The 20,196-nt window shown below is 39.4% G+C and overlaps 1 protein-coding gene across 1 annotated transcript in view; it reads right to left on the minus strand.

Moving 5' to 3' along the window:
• LOC120759796 (uncharacterized) overlaps nt 1–20,196 on the minus strand; it is a 72,291-nt gene that overhangs the window by 30,005 nt on the left and 22,090 nt on the right. The window contains exons 17-40 of the mRNA XM_058422631.1: nt 19,946–20,130; nt 19,002–19,184; nt 18,777–18,868; nt 18,427–18,596; nt 17,981–18,140; nt 16,851–16,930; nt 16,148–16,328; nt 14,929–15,084; nt 13,586–13,719; nt 13,318–13,476; nt 12,586–12,766; nt 11,917–12,128; nt 11,227–11,343; nt 10,206–10,276; nt 8,672–8,834; nt 8,474–8,560; nt 7,847–7,981; nt 7,330–7,449; nt 6,595–6,812; nt 4,763–4,956; nt 3,321–3,623; nt 2,401–2,630; nt 1,261–1,413; nt 245–595 (exon numbers count right to left, since the gene is read on the minus strand). Of these exons, the coding sequence (XP_058278614.1) occupies nt 245–595; nt 1,261–1,413; nt 2,401–2,630; nt 3,321–3,623; nt 4,763–4,956; nt 6,595–6,812; nt 7,330–7,449; nt 7,847–7,981; nt 8,474–8,560; nt 8,672–8,834; nt 10,206–10,276; nt 11,227–11,343; nt 11,917–12,128; nt 12,586–12,766; nt 13,318–13,476; nt 13,586–13,719; nt 14,929–15,084; nt 16,148–16,328; nt 16,851–16,930; nt 17,981–18,140; nt 18,427–18,596; nt 18,777–18,868; nt 19,002–19,184; nt 19,946–20,130 (4,035 nt within the window). The remainder of the gene's footprint in view (nt 1–244; nt 596–1,260; nt 1,414–2,400; nt 2,631–3,320; nt 3,624–4,762; nt 4,957–6,594; nt 6,813–7,329; nt 7,450–7,846; nt 7,982–8,473; nt 8,561–8,671; nt 8,835–10,205; nt 10,277–11,226; nt 11,344–11,916; nt 12,129–12,585; nt 12,767–13,317; nt 13,477–13,585; nt 13,720–14,928; nt 15,085–16,147; nt 16,329–16,850; nt 16,931–17,980; nt 18,141–18,426; nt 18,597–18,776; nt 18,869–19,001; nt 19,185–19,945; nt 20,131–20,196) is intronic.

A 20,196-nucleotide genomic window follows, 5' to 3' on the forward strand; every position in this document is an offset into this window, starting at 1 on the left:
TTAATTAATAAACTGTTATTAAGCAACATTTTTATGGCAACAGCAGTAACATCTACCATTGTATTATTCCAAATTATCATCAAATCTATTTGTCCCTGCAAGTGCTCTGACTCACTGCTCTGCCAGAACAACTTTAACGACCAAATTTGGCCTATCCATAAGTGTGTCAGGAGACACTTTTCTGTGACTCAGCAATCTGAAATACACAGACTGGAAGGGCTTACACAAAACAATCTGGGCTTACCTCTAAACTGACACACTTGTTTCTAAAAGCAAGTACCCATCCTGTCTCATTGCTTTCCAGGCTCACTTCTCCATCAGCTTCCAAAGTGCAAGGCCCAAGGACAATACCAATGATGCCCTTGTACTTGTCACTTCTCATGGCTGACACCTTCAGTTGGTTCTCTCTGGCAATTCCCAGGGAATGAAGTGAAGGCAAAGAATGCTGGAAGTTGATTTCTAAACGAGGATGGGTGTTAGTGGTGGCATAGAGTTGCAGCCAGGCAAATATGTCATGAAAATAAACATGTCCAAAGAGGATGACAGTGAAGTTGTTGGTCGATATTGACCCATTCAGTGAAACTCTTGCTGGAGTCTGAAAAATTACAGAAAACTGTCATCAAGTTTGCTTTCTGTCAAGTCACATACTGTTTTTAAAACTCATATTACTAGAAGAGAACTGTTCCCTACACCATTTTGTATTCATCCTACATCATTATAAATGCTGAAACAAATGGAGAGATGGACTCAAATCTTTATTTTGGAGTTCCATAATAGAAATAACAGGAAGAAAACCCAAGCCAATCATTAATGGAGTGAAACTATTTGTAAGTGCATACAAAACTTCCAGGAAGCTCAAATCCATTTCTGTGTGTCTGACACTTTCAGTACTTAGATTCCCTTCATGGTAGTTAAGACACTGTAGTTGAGAGCAAAGTTTATAAATGAAGCCAGTACCTCAAAATGATGAAATGAAATTGCACCATTGCAAACACCAGAAAGTTGTTTGTTAGCAGATTCTCCACTGCAAGCAACCTGTTGATGTCAACAAAGCACATTCAGAGTATGAAGAAAAGCAGGGGGGACTAAAATTCAAAGAAGCGAGATACAGGGCTGCTTTAAGGATCAAATGGATGAAGACACCAAAACATAGATTTCAGATAAAAGGTTAGAGTTCCATTTCAAAAAGAGAAACAGTTTAGTGTTTAGTACACTAAATACATTACAATATATGGCAGGATTTCTGCAAACCTCTAGTACGTGTGGAACAATGTCCATCAGTTCTCCTACATCATGGTGAAGTGAAAGAGAAATTTCCATAGCAGTGCCAGTGGTTTTCTTCTCTATTTCAATCTTGAACTGCTCTGTCTCCACTGTGGTTGTTATCCCTGCAGCAATCTTTCTGGAGAAATTCTGTGCACAAAAGAAACCAAATCATGGAAGGAAACAAACAACAACATCCCAGCAACAACTGGGAAGGGCAGAGTATGTTTTGCTGCACTTAAACATCACAGCCTGTGTCAGGGCAGCAGCACTGGGAAAATAAAAGTACAAATTCATAAGGCATCCTCATTTCAAATAGAGATTGTAGTGTTATGCCAGACCTTGTAAATGCAGTGTATCAATTATTCCTTCAGGCTCTAAAACATATTGAGAACTTTCAGTACCCTGAAGGATTTGAGCCCTCAGGCACAAACAATTTTTTGTTTGTGGAACTACTAAAAAGCAAGGCAAAGGAACTGTTTAGAATTCTTCCTCTGCACACCTCTGTCTCTCACCCTACCACAGTGGTTGAAGTCACCCAAATATAAGCATGTGAGTGACTTGAGCCTTTCAGTGGATGTCTGAGATAGCAAAGTATTTGAACCCTTCCTTTATGGAAGGATAATCTGCAATGCAAAAGAGCCGTAACAGTCACAGATCTATAGCAGAAATGCAGACAGAGAGAACAGTGGCCAAGCAGCACCATGGAATCATGGTCCATTATGCTTCTGTGGGTAGGAATTTCCAGAGGAAAAGCCATCCAAAGGATGGCACCAGGACCAGTTAAATCCAGTACCAGATGCAAGCCTTAGGCCTGCTGGTCCACTTCCCATTCATAGGGGAAAGATAAAAACGGACAAGACATCTGTTCATATGCAGCAAAGCATTTCACTTAAATGAGAACTGCATGAGGCATCTCATTTAGTCTAGATTCAGCTCCAAGAGCTCAGGTGACAGGTCCACAATATGACAAGGAGCCAGACAACTCCTTTCTTGCACTCAGTAATTTAGTACATCTCAAAATCAGTGCAGCTTCTAAAATAAATATATACAGTGCACAGGAAAAGCCTAGAGTTATTATATATACACAAATTGTCCCTCCAGAAATTAAACTTTCACAGGCAGAACTCTTCTTACCTCATAATAGCCAGCAGCTTCTAAAACAAAAGGGATGCCCTGTTTCTTTATCTTTGAGATGTTGTGCTTTAAGCTCACAGAGAGCTGGGATGTTGGAGGCTCTGTGGCCAGTCTGTGCCCCTCAAACACAGCAGCAATCCTGTCACTGCCACTCTGCAGGGCTATGGCAATGGTGTGATTTCCTGAGCCACGCTCACACATGGCAGTAAGAATGCCATCCAAAGGCAACCCTATCGACAGGAAAGGAAGTAAAATCAACACAGCACTTCTGGGTGGTCATTACAGACTACAGAGAGATGGATTACAGATCAAAAGGAGCCTTCTGTAGTTTTTCATAAGAAAAAACACACTTGTATATAAAGTGTAATCACTTTACTGCTATTTTTAGAAGGACATTACCTACGAGGTGAAAACAGTATTGAAAAGGGACTGCTAAATTGAAGTGTGGCATGCACTTTGGAAATAAAGAATTTTCCTGTTTTAATACAAGATATTTACCAACTGGTATTGTGTCCAACTCCAGTAGTCAGCTGTCAGAGAGATTCAGAAAATTTATTCTGTCCAAAGGAACCCATGCAAAATTACTAATAACTCCAGTTCATGAAAACCCATAGCTTTGCTTGGGAAACAACACTTGGAATAAAACTATACTTTGAGGAACTGGTCAGCTAAGATGCTGTGCAAGAACATGGATGTACAAGAGAGAAATAATTTTCTCTTAAGTATTTCAAAACTCTTTGAACTATTTCTGTGTCCATTTTACTATATGTTCTCAACAACATTAAAAAGAATGCTGCTAAGACTAGATCACGTTTTGTTCTGGTGCAAGCACACACAACTCATCTGTTTCCACTGGTCAGCAGTCATTCAGTTAAATTCACCTTGTTAGACCACACCATCAAGTCAGATTTTCTTCCTACCTGCATTTTTTAAAAAGTCGACATTATGTGTGAAAGTGCCACTGACTTTGCTGTGCCCATGATCCATGATATTGAAAAAATCTACAGAAAGAGCCTTCTCATCCACCTGGAAGCTAGCTAACCCCCTTTTCTTCTCGTTACTCAGTTCCAGGTGTCCTGTCAGTCTTGCCTCCCCTGGGATTGCCTGACTGCCATTCTGAATGATGGCAACAGTGATATTGTGCACAGTGGCATTCCCAAACACATTCCTGTTCCTGATGTGCAGTCCATACAGTCTCTTGTTGACCATCACATTGATGTTACCTGTAACAGGCAGAAATTATTACTGCAGAGAGAGATTCTTGGGACAGCTTTAGAATTTAGTTTAGTTTAATGTAATGTAATTAACTACTACCTTAATGCCAGGAGGAAATAGAACAATTTCTATTTATTATACTAGATAATTTTGCCTAATCTAGAGAGCAAATCAGTTCAGTGTTGAGGGTTTCTCTACTAGTGAGTGTCTGTGTTTAAAACAAATCATATAATAGTATTTCTGGCAGCTGTTTCTTTTTATTCACCAAGCTGCTTGTGCCCTTAGGCCATGCACTATCCTTCACTTCCTCTGAAGGAAAATTTACAGATGGATTGTGACCTAGTGCTTGTATAATTGCAGGCTAAACAATCCCTCCAGAGCTCTGCAGTGACCTACTCCACCCATGGAGCCATTCAAAGGAATAGGAGTCTCCAGTCAGCCCCCACATTTCAGAAGAGGAAAGAGGCCACCCACTACTTCCTTTAATCCATGAAAACATGAAAAATCCCAAACTATGTTAGTACACTGAAAAGTACTCTCAACCCAATGACCCATGGTTCATTTTGCACGCTAAATACTCTGCTCTGCATTATACAGAATCACAAATGGTTCCATCTTGTTCCAACCCCTGGACACCTTCCACTGTCCCAAGTTGTTCAAAGCACTGTCCAGCTTGGCCTTGAACACTTCCATGGATGGGGCAGCCACAGCTTCTCAGGGCAACTTTTTCCATTGTCTGATCACCCTCATAAAGAAGAATTTCTTCCTAATATCCAATCTAACCCTGACTTCTGTCAGTTTGAAGCCATTCTCCCTTGTCCTGTTACTCCAGGCCCTTGCCCAAAGTGTCTCTCCAGCTCTCTTGGAGCCCCTTAATGTACTAGAGGAGGCTCTAAGGTCTCCCTGGAGCCTTCTCTTCTCCAGGCTGACAACCCCAGCTCTCCCAGCCTGGCTCCAGAGCAGAGAGGCTCCAGGCCTCTGATCATCTCTGTGGTCTGCTCTGGATTCACCCCAAGAGGTACACACTGCTCTTCTGTTCAGGGTGCCAGAGCTGAATATGTTATGCAGCTCAGGAAGGATTAGAGTAAAATTAAGAAGCTTCCTTAGATAGCTGCAGGTTAGAACAAAACACAAAGGAACAGAGTACCATCATGAATGTTGTTTTTGCACTTCAGTAATCCATCCAGAGAAAGGAGATGAGGTATGGCCTTTAATCCAGTAAAAGTGTGTTGGACTCTTCCATTTAGGGACAAAACAAAACCAACTTTCTGCTCCCTGGCTCCCATGAAATCCATGTGAAGCCGATTTTCATTAAGCTTCAAGTCAGAAGAAAACAGAAGTCTAAAAAGACAGACATAAAAATTGCTAGTAAGATATTATTATAGTTGTTCAGGATTGTCAAGACAGCCCTCCTCAGTCAAAGCAGGATCAATGAGAGCAGGGTGCTCAGAAGTGTGTGTGGTCAGGTTTGGAGTATCTCCAAGTATGGAGACTCCACAGACTTTCTGGGCACTCGTTCCTGTGTTGTGAATCAGGCAATCAGATGTCTTGCAGTCAGCCCACATTATTCACCAGATGTTTATAAATTCCTCAGTAAAGCTTCACAGATTGGCACGCTAATTTTTCTTTAAATTTCTTCAATGCTTTTGTTATGGTTTCTAATGAAAGAGTCAGAGAGACTTTGAATTGGAAACAAAGCCTTCTCTGTCACAATATGAAATGTCTATTTGGTGATGGCTTAAAAGCAGCGTTTGAGAATTCAGCTTAAAAATAATTCTAAGTGCCACCATCATTTGAGTTTGGTAAATGAACCAACAATATTTCTTTACATCTTGGCCCTGAATTGAACAGCATTGGAGAAACATGGCACAGCATTTTAGGGAAACATGCTGGAGCAACAAAAAGCTCCATTTTCAGCGTTGTAAATACAGGATTGAGGCACAATTTTCACATCGCCTTCAACAAACTATCCACTGAATTATCTGACCTTCTAGACTCAAGTGTACTACATAAAATACCTAAAAGTGAGGCAATCACTCCAGTTTTCATAGTGTTAGACATCCCTCCTAGAAATTGGAACCCTGTTGAAAGACTGATGAAAAGTAAAACCTCAGGGAAAATCCACTCCATGGAAAGAACAAAACTACATGGTTTAGGGAAGTAAGATTCATTCCATCAGTGAGCAACTGAAGTCTGTACAGACTGCATCCTTTTAGTTGTTCTCCAGAAACATTCAACAGTTTATTTTTGTTTGTATTCTCCCTGTAAAACAAATCCTAAACAAATTGTCATTCCAAAAATTTTAAGTGCTCTTTTTTTTTCTGTGAACTGCAATAAATTGCTCTCTTATGGCTCACCCTGGTATTTAAACAAATTAATTCACTATTGGAAGCTCAGAACTGCAAGCAAACTGCAGAACCATATGAAATACCCTTCTTGGAATATTTTATCTTCTTTTCAGTGTTACTAGTAAATCTAATGTGCTTCATCTAAATTGTAGTGACTTCTGATTTCTTTAGTTCTTATTTCCTCATTCTCCTTATCCCACCCAATTGGTAAACACTGGGGCCTCTGGAGAAACACTAAATTCTTCACTGCATACTTTTGTATTTGTGAAATTTGAAAAATCACCTGAAACTTGGGAGGGCCAAATTTCTATTTCTCACCTCTGAGCTTTCTCCAATATTTAGAAAACCTTACAATAAACACTGGGAAGCACCCTTTTCCACTGGCATAGCTTGTGCAATACGTTCACTCAAAGTTCTCTATACAAAGTCCTTGGAAAGCAACTGGAACACATTAACAAAACTTACACCAACTTAGGAAACATAAGGAGCAGAAGTATTTCAATAATAGGGGCGACACATGAACTGGCATTTACTCAGTGGCCTTGCTGTAGCCACAGGAAAGTAGTTACATTTAAATTGTATCCCAGAACACTTTTCAGTTCCTGAATTCATCAACGTTCTGATTCTCTACCTTGATGGAAATATTTTGCCCATGAGCTGGAACTGTACTGATTCTGGATTTGTCAGGACTGTCTGATGGAGAAAAGCCCTCAGCTCAACAATTCTGACTTTCCTCCTGTTTTCATTGTTCACATCGACCTCCAGCATCAGCATTTCCCTTCCATTGGAATGAAGGTGAAGGGAGCCATTGACATTATTTCCACCATAACTCTTCAGGGCTGCCTGGGCCTGCACACAGAGAAAAAGGAGAGCAGGACTTCAAGGATCTCACATTATAATACACAGTACTGAAACACCAGTTTGAGCAATGAGACTGCAGACAACAGGTTGGGACTGGACAAAAGCAGAGAGAGCAGCAAAGGGGGAAAGGAGTTTTTAGTTCTCAACTTTGTTTGTCATCATCTAACTCTAATTTTATCTGGCAATAAATTAAATTAATATTGCCCAAGTTGAGTCTGTTTTGTCTGTGAAGGTAATGGGTAAGTGATCTCCCTGTCTTTATCCCAACTCTGCCACAAGAGCTACACTGAATTTTAAGTGCAATTTAACTCGACTTAAAGAGTTTTCTGAATTTTAGCCAAAACACAAGCCAGCTGTTCCAATCCCTATTAGCTATCTAGCCAGAACAAACTCTAACCATCAAAAGTTAACCATTTCCCTAACAATTCACACCTCTCCACTTTAGTCATTGAGTGTATGAACTGCAAAAGCTTCAAATTCAAGCAACAAGACTGTAATTGCTGACCTGTGAAGACACGTTCTTGTTGATGATGACTTTTACACTCACACCACAGTCAAAGTGTTCCAGTTTAGTCTGCCTGGAAAACAGCTCCCCACTTAGGCCCATTGCTTGTGGAAACTCAAGCTATTGGACAAAGTAAAGTGTCAGAACAGAACATTGCATTCTCCCCAATTGCCTCCTGTGATTTAATGTCTGAACTTCTAGCATGAAGTGGGTGATGCATATAAGCAAATATGGGTATCAAATTTTACCAATTTTATCCCAAGATACTGAAAAATATATTGAAAGCAGTAAAAAAAGCATGAAAAAAGGTCAATGTGTGCCTTACAAGGTATTATTGACACAAATTATTGATACATAACTGAACCTGCTGAGATACCTACAGTTATTTGTCAGGGCCAGGACTCGAGGGGATTAGGACATTTACCAGCATCAAACCATTGTCATTCTAAAGACAAGACAGTAAAACAGTCACCAAGACATAAAAAAATTAAATACCAAAAATTAAAATCACCGATACCTGGAATGAGTGTGTCACATCCATGTGTAAAAAATGTCGAAAATCTGCCTCACTGGATTTGTCCTGATACCTCCCTAGAAAACTGAGAACATCTTCCTTATTCACCTTTAAGACAGCCTCAAGCTCATGCTTCACCTGTGTGTTGAGAATGGGAGTAAGCAAAGTGCACAGAGTGTTAACCCTGTGAATAATGAAAGCTCAGAGAAGTCATCCTTACACATCACAAAAAATGAGAGTTGCAAGCTATTATGTTTCAGCTCAGAATGAGAAACAAGAAAATGAGGAAATAGCTACATTTGGAAAGAAAGATGAATAGATACAGCTAGATGAGGGTGAGAACCCTGAATCCATTCTATCCCAGCACTTGTTTTATTAATAACCCTCATGTGTAATAATATTCTAAAAATAACATATGAAGTATTCTTATAATAGATTACTACACAATATCATTATTATTCAAAATTAAGGAGGTACCAAGAACATAATCACCCTCGGAACATTTTGGTTGCAGCAGCTACATGGCAAGGAACTAAAGACCTGTAGTGAGTGAGGTCGGAAAAGACAATAAAGTGTAAATAAACAGGTAATGAATATCTCCTAACTGAATCTAAGGGAAAATTTACTCACATCTTGATGACTTAGAGTTAAAATGCACATTTCAACATCTTTGGGAAACATACTGTAGTTATAAGGATGAGTTAAGCCAGCACAAATCTAAAAAGAAGTTTGAGAGAAAATGCAAGGAACATAAGTAATATGCAGTAAACCACTAGTTTGCAGGTCATTTGGATATATCAGACTAAAGGAAGTTCTTGGATAACTCACATAGGGGTTTTCAGGTTGGTAACCGAGTATAAGAGTCTGAACTGTTTCCTCCACTCCATTTATCAAAACTTTTGTTTCCATGAAATAGTGCTTTTGCTTTTTGTCAACGGTAAATGTCTCCTGCAGAAGGAAGCTCTGCAGAAAGGGCACTTTAAAAGGATGCCTGGAAAAATCCCAAGAAATAAACACAGTGTAAAAGATCTTAATAGACAACTACAAAAAGAAATCATGCAGAGTTCAAGCCGAACTCCAAAATTATCAGTTACCACCAGGGTGTCAAGTACAGAAGTAAAACACATAGGACCAGACATGTAAGAAACTACAGAGCATAATTACAACTTCACATAAACTCCACACACAAACCTGAATTTTTGATAGAGTTTCCATCTGAATTTGGCAAATGCCAGGAAGGGCATGGGAGAAGGTGCTGCTCTAAGATTCTGACATGCATAACCAGCATACACCTTCTGAACCTGCATGGCCAAGACTTCACTTCAAAGAGGGACAGTGCCCAAAAGTTCCTGGCAGGTTTGAAAATCTCACCTATCCACCTTTTATGCTTTCTGTAGAAACAGAAACATCTACATGCCAAGAATTCCATGCAACAAATGTTCCACTCTACACAGCTCTAGGAGTAGTTTACTACTTCAGTGTTTTATGGACTTTATTAAGTCTTTCTGTACATTTGCTTCGTCAGACCTCTTGGAAGCATGCATGAACCTTTATAAGCAGACACTGGACCACCTTTGTACATGTTAGAATATCTGGTTCAGCTCTTCATTTATGCATTTTTTTTACTGAAAAGAGACCTCCCAGTGTTTTAGTTACCTCTGAGCTGCACAGTGGCTCCTAAGGCAGCCTGTGCACTCCTGCTGATGCTGCTGTGGCATAAGAAAGCTGAGATTTCCCCAGAGGTGATCCAGATGTCTCTAATCTGAGCACACATTTTTACCAAGGCCTTCAGGCTGGGCTTTAGTAACGGATAATGAAGAGAGAAATTTCAGGGACAGCCAATATGTAGGAGCAGTGCACTCATTCTCATCAGAAAATGGAAACAGATTTCAAGATCTAAACAAGACCGTTTGTTACAAGTTTTAAGAGGATACCTCTGGCTTTAGAATGGCTATATAATGACTAAGGACTAGGAAAAAGGCACATGGATGGCACAGAGGATCAGATCTGGATTTTGGAACTTCTCACCACATCCAAGTTTACACACACCATAAATCCTGCTGTTTTCAGGAAAGGAGGCTCTATGCCTGGCTGAGTTGCTAGCAAACACATCACAGCACACATGGTCTGTTGACAGCTTTGTTCACTGTCATTTCAACAGAGGCCAAAAGCTAATGGATGCAAATAACCAGCCCATGAAGCTGCTGTGCTTGAACAAGTTCAGGGAGCCACATGGGACAAAGAACAGACTTTGTGCATGTGGCACTCTCACTTGGTAAAGCCCAGAACATTTCCTAAGAGCATCAGGATGCACATTAAATTTAGGCCAAAGGATTCTTAAACGATTGAAATAAGAATACACCTGAAATGGAGGGTAGCACGTTTTTGATAGAGCATCTTCTCCTTCCTCAGCTCTTTTATTTGACCTTCACACTGCAGTATGACAGGCAGACTTTTATAATCTCTCCATACAATCTTCACAGAAAAGTTTGTCTTCTTAGGCTGCACTCAGATCATGAGACCAGAACAGGAAAGAACAGTTGTATCAGATTTACTGCATTCATGTTCAGGAACCTCAGTATTGAAACCATGGTGTACAATAGGCTGCAGCAAGGCTGTCACTTCACAGACCAAGCCATTTCTGCTGCAGTTTAAGTCCAGATCTCCATTAATCTCTCAGAGGATTAAAAGTGCCATCAGTTGAAAACTGACTCCAGCAGAAGAGAAATGCCCCTTCACATATCACTTGAGTTTCACCTATTTGCAACATAAGCAAGCTGTGGTACATAAAAAACTGAACTGGACTTTCAAAGTATGGAAAAAATATTTTTAAAGCTATGTTTAGAAAAACACTTTTTAAGATTTCCTGCAAAGTGTGAATGGACCAAAGTAACTGCTCAAAGTACCTCTTTCCAGGAGAAACTGCTGATTACCCTTCCTGTGCCACAGACATCAAGCAAAGCAAAATTATTTTCAGACTGGAAGGGACGTAGAGATTAAAACAGCACATAAACCTGGGTTGTTACCATGCTCACTAGCAGGCAAGAGATTTTGATTCTCTAAGACAGCAGAATCTTCCACACCTCTCATACATCTGCAGTTGTTGTCAGTAATCACACCTCCAGCTCTCTTTCTAGTCACACTGTCTCTCTTCACCCTCTCCTCCCCCCATGACTGACTGCCTGGGCTCCCTAATAGGGGAGAAGTACTCCAAACTATGCTACACAAGTTTTTGTTTTCTTTTTGAACCTGGATTTACACTGCAGCCTGTCAAAACAGACAGAAATGCAGTACTGGAAGGGTTTAAGTTTCAACTCTAGCAATAACATCTTTCAGGAAGAGAGTGCTGAATCAAAAAAATTGCTTTTGTTTTTCTTTCTCACCGTTGGCAGATTCTGGTAGCTGGCTGTGAAGTTAAATTCCTGTTTTGTACTCTTTATCTTAAAGCAGAGAAGTTTGGCTCGTTCATTATTCTCAAAATGAATCTCATTCTTCACAAGCTGATTCCACAAAGAGATTATTTCACTATGGCTATGCAGAACGTTCCTCCCAAGACTATTAACTGTGGATGCCTGAAAAACAGAGACATTAGTCTGGCTGAGCCAGGACAGACATCATTCCACTGTGCAGCAGCACAGCACAGCACAGAGGTGGCAGAATGATCATTTACAAGAACTATTAGAAATGTGTGCATACAGAGTTCAAAGTTTATTTTATCTCCTCCAAACTAGGGAGAGACCAAAAGCTAAATAGTTGATGAACACCTTTTTTTTTCATTCAAGATTTTTTCTCACATTCCTCCATAGCTATATCTGAAGCAGTATTGACCTAAGGAGGAAAAGATGATAAAGCAACATCTTAATCATAAACATAAGTCAAATTGCATAGTGACAGAAGTCTAGCACATTGCTTAATGCACAGCAACTATGATGAAATCAGTTTTAAAACTCTACTGCATAGCACAGCCTAAAATAAATTAGGAGGAAGCTTAGAAACCATAGAGTCGGGGCACAGTGATAGCACAGAGCCCTGTCCCCAAAGCCATGCACTGTGTGAAGCACCATGTCACCAACCTGCAGGTAAGTGGTAGCTGGTGTGTAAATGTGAACTTTTCCTTCCTTCTCATTGCCTTGATCATTATAGAATAGTTCCAGTACAAGGTCTTTAATGGAGAGAGCTTTTCCAGCTGTCAGCTCGGATGTCAGTAAATAAGCAGAATGTTGAGGCTGGTGCAGTTTGTGAGCTGTGTACAGATAGAGCCATGGGGTGTCCATGTTGAACCCACCTGCAAGAGACATATATTAAAGCTGACAGAAACATTGGATTTCAAACTACCTGGATTCTAACTCCACATCAAGGCTGATAAGGGGTTCCAGAATGAAGCTAAAATGCTACTATCAACCTTTTCTCTTCCAATTGCTAAAATCTCTGGGCTGTATATAATGAAATCAATGTCCTTCACTAGTATAAATGGAACTGCTGGAAAAGGTCAGCCAGACAGGTTGTAATAGGTTGGAGATTTTGAAAATTCAGCTAGACAAAGCCACAACAGATGTGATCTGCTGCTAGAAACTGTCCTGACTGGAGCAGGAAGCTGAGCTGGACAACCTCCAGGGTCTCTCTTCCAAGAAACATCTTTATCATTCTGTTGCAGTCATGCAAAGCTGGTCAGAAAAACCTGGCAGCAGCTTCCAATGCCTGCTTTTCTAATCACAGACTGGAAATGGTTTGTGGTACTTCACCTTCCCACTTCTTCAGGCCATTTCTGGATGTATCCTTCCACTGCAGCCCAGCCACAAATGGTACATGGTCATTATACTGCACCTCGAAGTTGGTGCTGCTCTGCAAATACACCTGAGAGGTGTGCAAGTGCTGCAGCTGGGTTCTATAATTCACCTGTTTTTCCAGGATTTGCATGGTAAACTGGAAAAGAATGAAGCAAATTTAAATAAAAACAAGATCCCATTTTCAGGGCTGTGTAAGTTACACGTACAGAAGCAGGAAGGTCACAGCTTCTACCTTTGCATGCTTGCCATTCACTCTATGAATCTTCATGCATGCTCACCAATTATAGACTGAGGTTTCTTTAATACACATTTGTTACAACTATAGGAGATTCAAAAAGAAAAATGCTGTAATAGTCTGAGTTATTATAACTTGTACCCTTTCACATTGTGTCAGCAAGGCAGCTTTCATAAATCTCTACAATTACTGTCTATGAGTTAACAATGCAAAAACCTCAGACCAAATTACACCCTAAGTTTTCCAGTATTTGCAAAATTTATCTTCCAGCAAATGTCAGATCTCAGCATCTCTGGGCTAAGATCTCACCTAGCTCAAATTTATTAGGTCTGGGTAGTTGCCTTATAGTATTAGTACATACCATATTAAAAAAAAAAATGAAAAAAAAATTATTCTTAGTCTGTCTGTTAAATATTTGAAGTGAAGGTCTTACTTTCAACCATCACTATTACCTCCATGAAATAGCTGACTACAGATGAACTGGAACTGTTCTTAAAGACTTGGCTGATGAGCAGTTTCTTCTTGTTGTTTATTTCATCCCAGTGCTTCCCGTAATTCACTTCCATCTGGGAGGAAATCCAAGATGCACTCACTTCATGTTTCAAGTGAACCTAAAGAAGAGGGTGTTGCCTTTTTGCTGTGACCTCTCTCATGCTGAGAGCCCTGAGCAGAGGTGACACAGGGGTGCCCAGCACACAGGGTGCCCGGCTCAGCACCCACCTGGTGGCTGTAGGTGGGAGCCTGCACACAGTGAAACTCATGGCCCAGCTCCAGTCTGTACAAGCCCCGTGCACCCGTCTCCACTTGAACCTTCTGCTGCGTACCACACTCGTGGCAAGGGGTTCTTGCCTCTCCTGCTCAAGTTAAATCACAAAGTTACCTATCCAAGTAAATCAGAATTAATCTTTCAAAATGTTAATAGTATAAATCTGGCACTGGCTTCAAGACTTTTGTTTTTCAGAATATCAAAGCGAGATTTGTCTATTTTTACAGCTAGATACTTGTTGAATTATCCTACAAATCCAAAGGAAAGCACAAACTTCCTTACTTAAACAGAATTTTACCTTGTTGAAGTAAACACACTACAAACAAATCATGATCACGCTTTGCAGCTTTCATGGTAACACACAATATTTGATGATTTTTCTATTACCATCTAGTTCCCAACATCATGACATTACATGACATTTCATCTCAAAAAAAAAATTAATGAACTTCCAGCCCCTCTGGACACTGAGAAAAAAAATTAAAATAATGAATCTGAAATAGCAACTAATGAGTAGGATTACTTTTGAAAATAAAAAATCCAGTACTTCTCCAAGAAAGTATTTGCTGACCACTTCAGGTGGAATAGTTGTCCAGGTGGGTTTAAATTAAAGTGTAACTATGCTCCAAGTATGGAACTTCACAATTACATAGCTACAGCCAGTCATCTTAAGGTACTGTTTAAGTGTTCAGGTATGTTTTGATTGTTGTTTATAAAATACTGTGATCAGCATGCCATTTTTAGCAAAATTATGGGGTCATGCCAGTGTAGGTTTAAGAAAACTTTATTGGTCATATTGCTACATACTCTCTGAAGGTGCAGAGTTAGCATAAACGATCCCCCTATAACACTTATCACAATTAGCTACTACAAGGATTCCATACTTTGATATAACTGCACTGATGTTCACCTGCTTTGTCCCACAAAATTAACGCAATTCCTATATTGCAGCCAGGGCAGAACAGCCAGCTGCTTCCCAGAAACCACCCCTCATGTTACTGAGTGCAAGCATGCAAACATCTGAAAACACAAAACAATTTGGAGCAATTCTCACTGAAAAAGCGATTTTTAATAAAATTATGGGTATGCTTGTGAAAAGCCTATTTTTAAAAATTTTTTTCATATGCAAACTCAAAGAGTAAATTTATCCAACTGAAAAGAGAAACTTGTTCTAACTTTCAGATCACAGTTTAAAAATTAACTGAAATCTTTCTATTGTGTTCTAAACACAGAGGCAAATCTTGTAGGAAAAATGAGTAATACAGAATACTTTTACTTTCCCTGTTTGTCAGTGTACCTAGGAGTCCATATTTTATCTGCAGACCGTGAGACCACAATCCCTCACGCTGCTGGAGGAGAGCGACAGCGTGAACTCCAAGAACACCCGGAAGGTGAGTGTCCCCTTCCAATGAGTATTGTCTCAGCTTATCATCAACCTTTTTCTCCAGAAGTGCTACAGAAAGAAGAGAAATGATTATGCAGTGGTAGAAGTTGAAGTTCCTTCAGCTAGTCAAAGGAATGCTACAGCGGGGAAAACCAAGAGGGCATTGAGTCTCTCCACCATGATGGACTCCCTGCACAGCGAACAGACAAAAAGACACAGAGCTGGATGTTCAATGTCTTTATCTCCACAGACAGCCTGCAGACCACACTTCTCAGGACTTGCTTCAAGCTTATTGAAATGCCTCCAGCCAAAGCTGCTTCTCAAAGGAAATAAATTCAGACAGACAGATCTTTTAATTAACTAAGCCCTAATGTGTGAACATGTGGATGTTCTCTACACAAAGTCAGCAAGGCTGTGGCTTTGCAGCAGCACAGCTGATGCAACCAAGTTCTCTGGTGCTAGGAGTTTGAAATCAGACCAGAACTGGCTTGGATGCAGTCACTGACAATCCATGTGAAAGCTAAGGATGGAAACTTCACCAAAAGATCATCTCCCAAAAAACAACCTGCCCTTCTGCGTTCCTTAAAAGTTAGTTCTGTTTGAAAGTGCTGTGTAACCTTGTGACATTTCAGTCAAAAATGAGAGCCTTAGACATAAATTACTGGTTTATTTCACTGTATTATTTTAATGTATTGATGTTATACCAATATTAAGGCACTCTGATACTTTCTCTTGTATTTTTCTCTTAGCTTATTTGTGAGAAAAAAATCTTCAATATTTTTAGAGCAGCAGGTCTTAAGAGACATTTAGCTACAAATATGTCTCTGCACTGTTTTGTACTAACGAAAGTGAAAAACAGCTGTGGTTTTTGGCATCTTTTTTGTTAAGTAATTCCTTGTATGTTATTTGCTCCACCCTTTCCAACAGTAATTCAAAACAGACTTTTATTTGAAAATTTCTTTTATTCTGAAATACATATATTTGTATTAATTTATGCAGGATAGTAATTTTAAAAATCAGTCTCTATGGATTTGAAAGGAATTTTAGGAATAGGTGTCCAAAGCCAGGCAACCCTAGCAAATAATGGCTCCAGAAGATGTATATATATGGCAAATACTTACTGTCCTCTAACCTGAAAGAAATGCAGCATCCTTCAACAAATTATTCAGAGATAGTGAAAAAGCTATCTTCTTGCCAAGCTGTTTAGTGATGTTTCCTGACAGAATGATAGGACTGCTTTGCTTTATCAGTTTTACCTCCAGCTGGGTCATGTATCTCTGCTCTCCACTCAGCATCTGCAAATCTGCCATTCCCTAGAACAAACAAAAACCAAACCCCAAGCCACTCAACAACATAAGTTTTAAGAAACAACAGTATAGACTTGGGTGTTTCAGAAATGAGATGAGGAAGAAAAGACATGTTTTTCTATATATACAACAACAAACCTTCCACACCCCACAGAGCCTCAAACCTGCCATTGATAAATAATGGGGAGGAAGGATGGATTTGTTTTTCCAGTTACACAGAGGTCACACTGGTGCAAGGTGCTACTTCCTTCAGCTTCTGCTGGTTTTAGGAGTGAAATCACAATGAATGTTGCAATACAAGACCAGAAATGAGAGAGGGTTACTGAAAATATTGGCAGTCTCACAGAGATTTAGTTTGAAATTTAGCACTGAATCTATCTCAAAAATATATAATAAGGAGAACTGGTAATTTCTCTGATGGACTGCTCACAAAACTATTTACAATACATGTATTTTCACTGCTTTTCTTTTCTGTGCTTTAATGTAAATATTCATCCTAGAATGAGAGCTCATGAAATGCAAACATACCTTAATGTAATACACATCTCTGTCATCCACTATCAGCTCCAGGAGTCCAATTTGGGAATTTTTAGAAAACTCAATCCTCCCTTGTAGAGAAAGAAAACTCTTTACTTTTTCTTTATTGATCAGTGATGCTTCATAAGACTGTACTTGAAATGATAGCTATTCTTGATATAAACAATAGAGAGATTAAAAACATAATAAATATCAGCTCAAAGGAAATAAGTTAGGATCTGAATTTGCAAAGGCATTTTGCAAAGTGTCTTCAGAATGAACTAGTAATTTTGAAAGGATATTCTGAGGAGAATAATTGAGAAGAGGCAATGAAGCTGTCTCCAACAAAATCAGCTTAGTTCTGGAACTGACTTATGTACTTCCTTTATGCCTGTGCTAAAACTTGTAAGTTGCGTTGTGTTTTGCAGATATTTCAGGAGCTCAGAATGCTGTGCACACAAAGCTTTGCACAGTGTTGGTAAAGCTTCCTTGCACTCCATTTGGAAATAACCAGGATTAAAAAAAAAACAAAACCAAACAACAACAACAAAAATAAACACAAACAACAACAACAACAACTGGAATTTTCTATGATATGGTAGAATATGTCAACATAAAACATCCCTTGACCAGCATGCCCCATGAAATATGTTGTCTATATTATCACCATTAATTTATACTTTCTTAATGGGTTTGTAGAATCTGTGTTCTATGTTACACTGTGTTTAAAATGTTATTTTTTATTATAATGCATGGAAATATCACAGTCAGTACTTCATTGATTTAGCAACACATAACTTCATCTCATAACTAGCAGAAAACAGGAAATTGAAACAGTAGGACAAGTTCAGCATATGTAAAAGATGTTCTTTAACCTTCATTTCATCAATCCCGGTAACAGCCTTCTTCTCTAACACGACTTTATGAACCAGGTACCGAACTTCTGACTGTGCAAAATACAGTCTTCACCAAGATGCAGACCCCATTGGGAATGGATGCTACCTCAAGGAGTAAACTGAACTGTTATCACATAGTAAAGTAGTTTCAGCATTGGATTAGTGAGTGAAATATACTGATACTTCTCAGTTAATTGCAATGAAGTTCTCCTAGCTAATGATCAGGCTCTTAGTTGAAAAACTTACCATCAATCTCAATTTTCTTCATAGGTTGTATAAATTGGATTCTGAATTTCTTCTGTGGGATACTAAAACTTAGGTCAACACCAACATCTCTTTTCAAGTCTGACTCTGGAGTCCCAATGAAGAAGTGAAAGACAGCTTCACTTGGGATCCATGAATTCTCCTGAAAGAAAGAAGGGATAACCACATTATTCATTGGCACACCATTTACAACACATCTCTCACACTGACACAAGATTGTTTGCATGTGCCGTTTTGTAGATAAAAAGAGTTCGTACCTCCTATCAACATCAGTAATTTGTGCTCAGTAGATCTTCCCACTATATTGGGAATGGAATGAGTAATACCACAGAGTTTGGAATCCAGAGGGTTGAATATGCAGTACTGAGATACACCACTCTGCCACCAGAATAGCAAACTGAAACTAAAGCCAGAGTCCAGCGTGGTACCTGAGCTATGTAGTTGTAGGCAGCTTCCACCACGTACTGCTGCAAGCCTCTGTCCTGCTTAGTTAATGTCACAGCCACTCTCAAAGGTCCAGGGAGGGGGAAAACCAAACCACTGGCTGGGTCAGGATAGGACATTTCAGAACACAGCTGCCAGCCAATAATCTCAGACACTGGTGGAAGACAACAGTTGAACATCCAGTTAGAACAGCAACAATGAAAACATGAAAATGAACATTGAGCTGTAGACTTTCTAGAAATAATATGTGAAAAAAGAAACTGTACTGAATAAAATGACCTGTAACAGATATTTCAGAATGCCTTTCTAAGACAAACATAATAGCTGGACTCACCTTCCTCCCTTGTGCAAGATCTGGTTTCTGCATGGTCTTGGAAGACATCTATATCTTCTGTCTCATCCACCATTCTTAAGTAGAGTTTAGAGCTACAACCAAGATTTTGAACAATAACTTAAAATCAATTATGCTAAAGTTACAGCAATATTTAAACAAAAGTCTCAGTTATAGTCAAGAAAGTTAACAGTTGCTGTTTTTGAAGATGCCCTTGCTTAATCTTACCTGAAATTAATTATCTCCATAGATTCTTCTGGAGTGTTCAAGAAAACTTTGAGCTCCTTCCCTTTCTTCACCTGGATTCCCCCATCAAGACTAGTAGATGTCCTCATTCCTGTTAACCACTTTAGGCCAGCTTGTCCCAGAGTCCCCACAATTCCCATTCGGACAGAAAGCTGGACAAATGCACTGTTGAAAGATTCATGCATATTTCCTTCTATGAAATGCAGTTTCTTTTTATAGCACTTAAATTAAACCTCAATAAAGACACAGCATTTGATGCTGTAACACAACATATTCTATGATTAAAATCATGAACTATTCTGTTTCAGGAAATAACTGAAAAGACTGCATGCACACCGACACACTTTCTAACAGGAATTGTAGTTTTATTGTATCTCCTAAGGAGGGGACTTAAATGCAGATTGCAGCATGAAATATTAACAAAGGGAAAGCAATTAGAACTGAGTATCACAGGGCAAATTTCTCTCTGTCTGTACAGAACTTAGTGAAGTTCAGTAACATTTTCAGTATGTACAAAAGCTGAAACAGCCAGGTAAAGAAACACAGGGTTAAAATCCTCCACTGGTATGTATATCCAAAACCTGTAGCAGCACGTTTGATCCTGAGAAAAATCCACTTGTCACAGGTAAAGCATTCAAAAATAACCTGCATGCAAGAATTCAGGGGTTTGATTTAGAGATAGAGAGGAATAGTCAGCTTAAACCAATACTGGAATAACACAGCAAGAGTTCAAAATCAGACAGGCAGGACAGGAAAGCACTGCTGCCTTCACACCATGGCGACCATTCAGCAACAGAGGGCTGTTGACTGCTTTTGTTCTTCAGGAATCTCCTAAATAATTAATAGGCATTCACACAAAACTTTCACATCAGGAATTGCTACTTTACATCAGGGACATGTGAAAGGGACACATTTGCAGTTAACACCTTGGCTTGATATATCCATGTAGAAAGAAATTGGACTGTTGCTTGAAATCTGCATTCCCTTTGATTTTTATGTTGATTGCTGCTGAGGCATTGACTGCCAGTTGAAGAGGAAAGCCTGAAATTGCTGGAAACTGCAGTTCTTCAGTGGCCAAACTCATCCTTTTATTAAACTGGACCTCCTGCCCCTGTGGTGAACAAAACACAAACACAACCCAGAATTTTATTTTGCTTAATAGAGTTACCATTCAATA

This window comes from Hirundo rustica, chromosome 15 (genome assembly GCF_015227805.2).
Source record: "Hirundo rustica isolate bHirRus1 chromosome 15, bHirRus1.pri.v3, whole genome shotgun sequence".
NCBI classification, from domain to species: domain Eukaryota; kingdom Metazoa; phylum Chordata; class Aves; order Passeriformes; family Hirundinidae; genus Hirundo; species Hirundo rustica.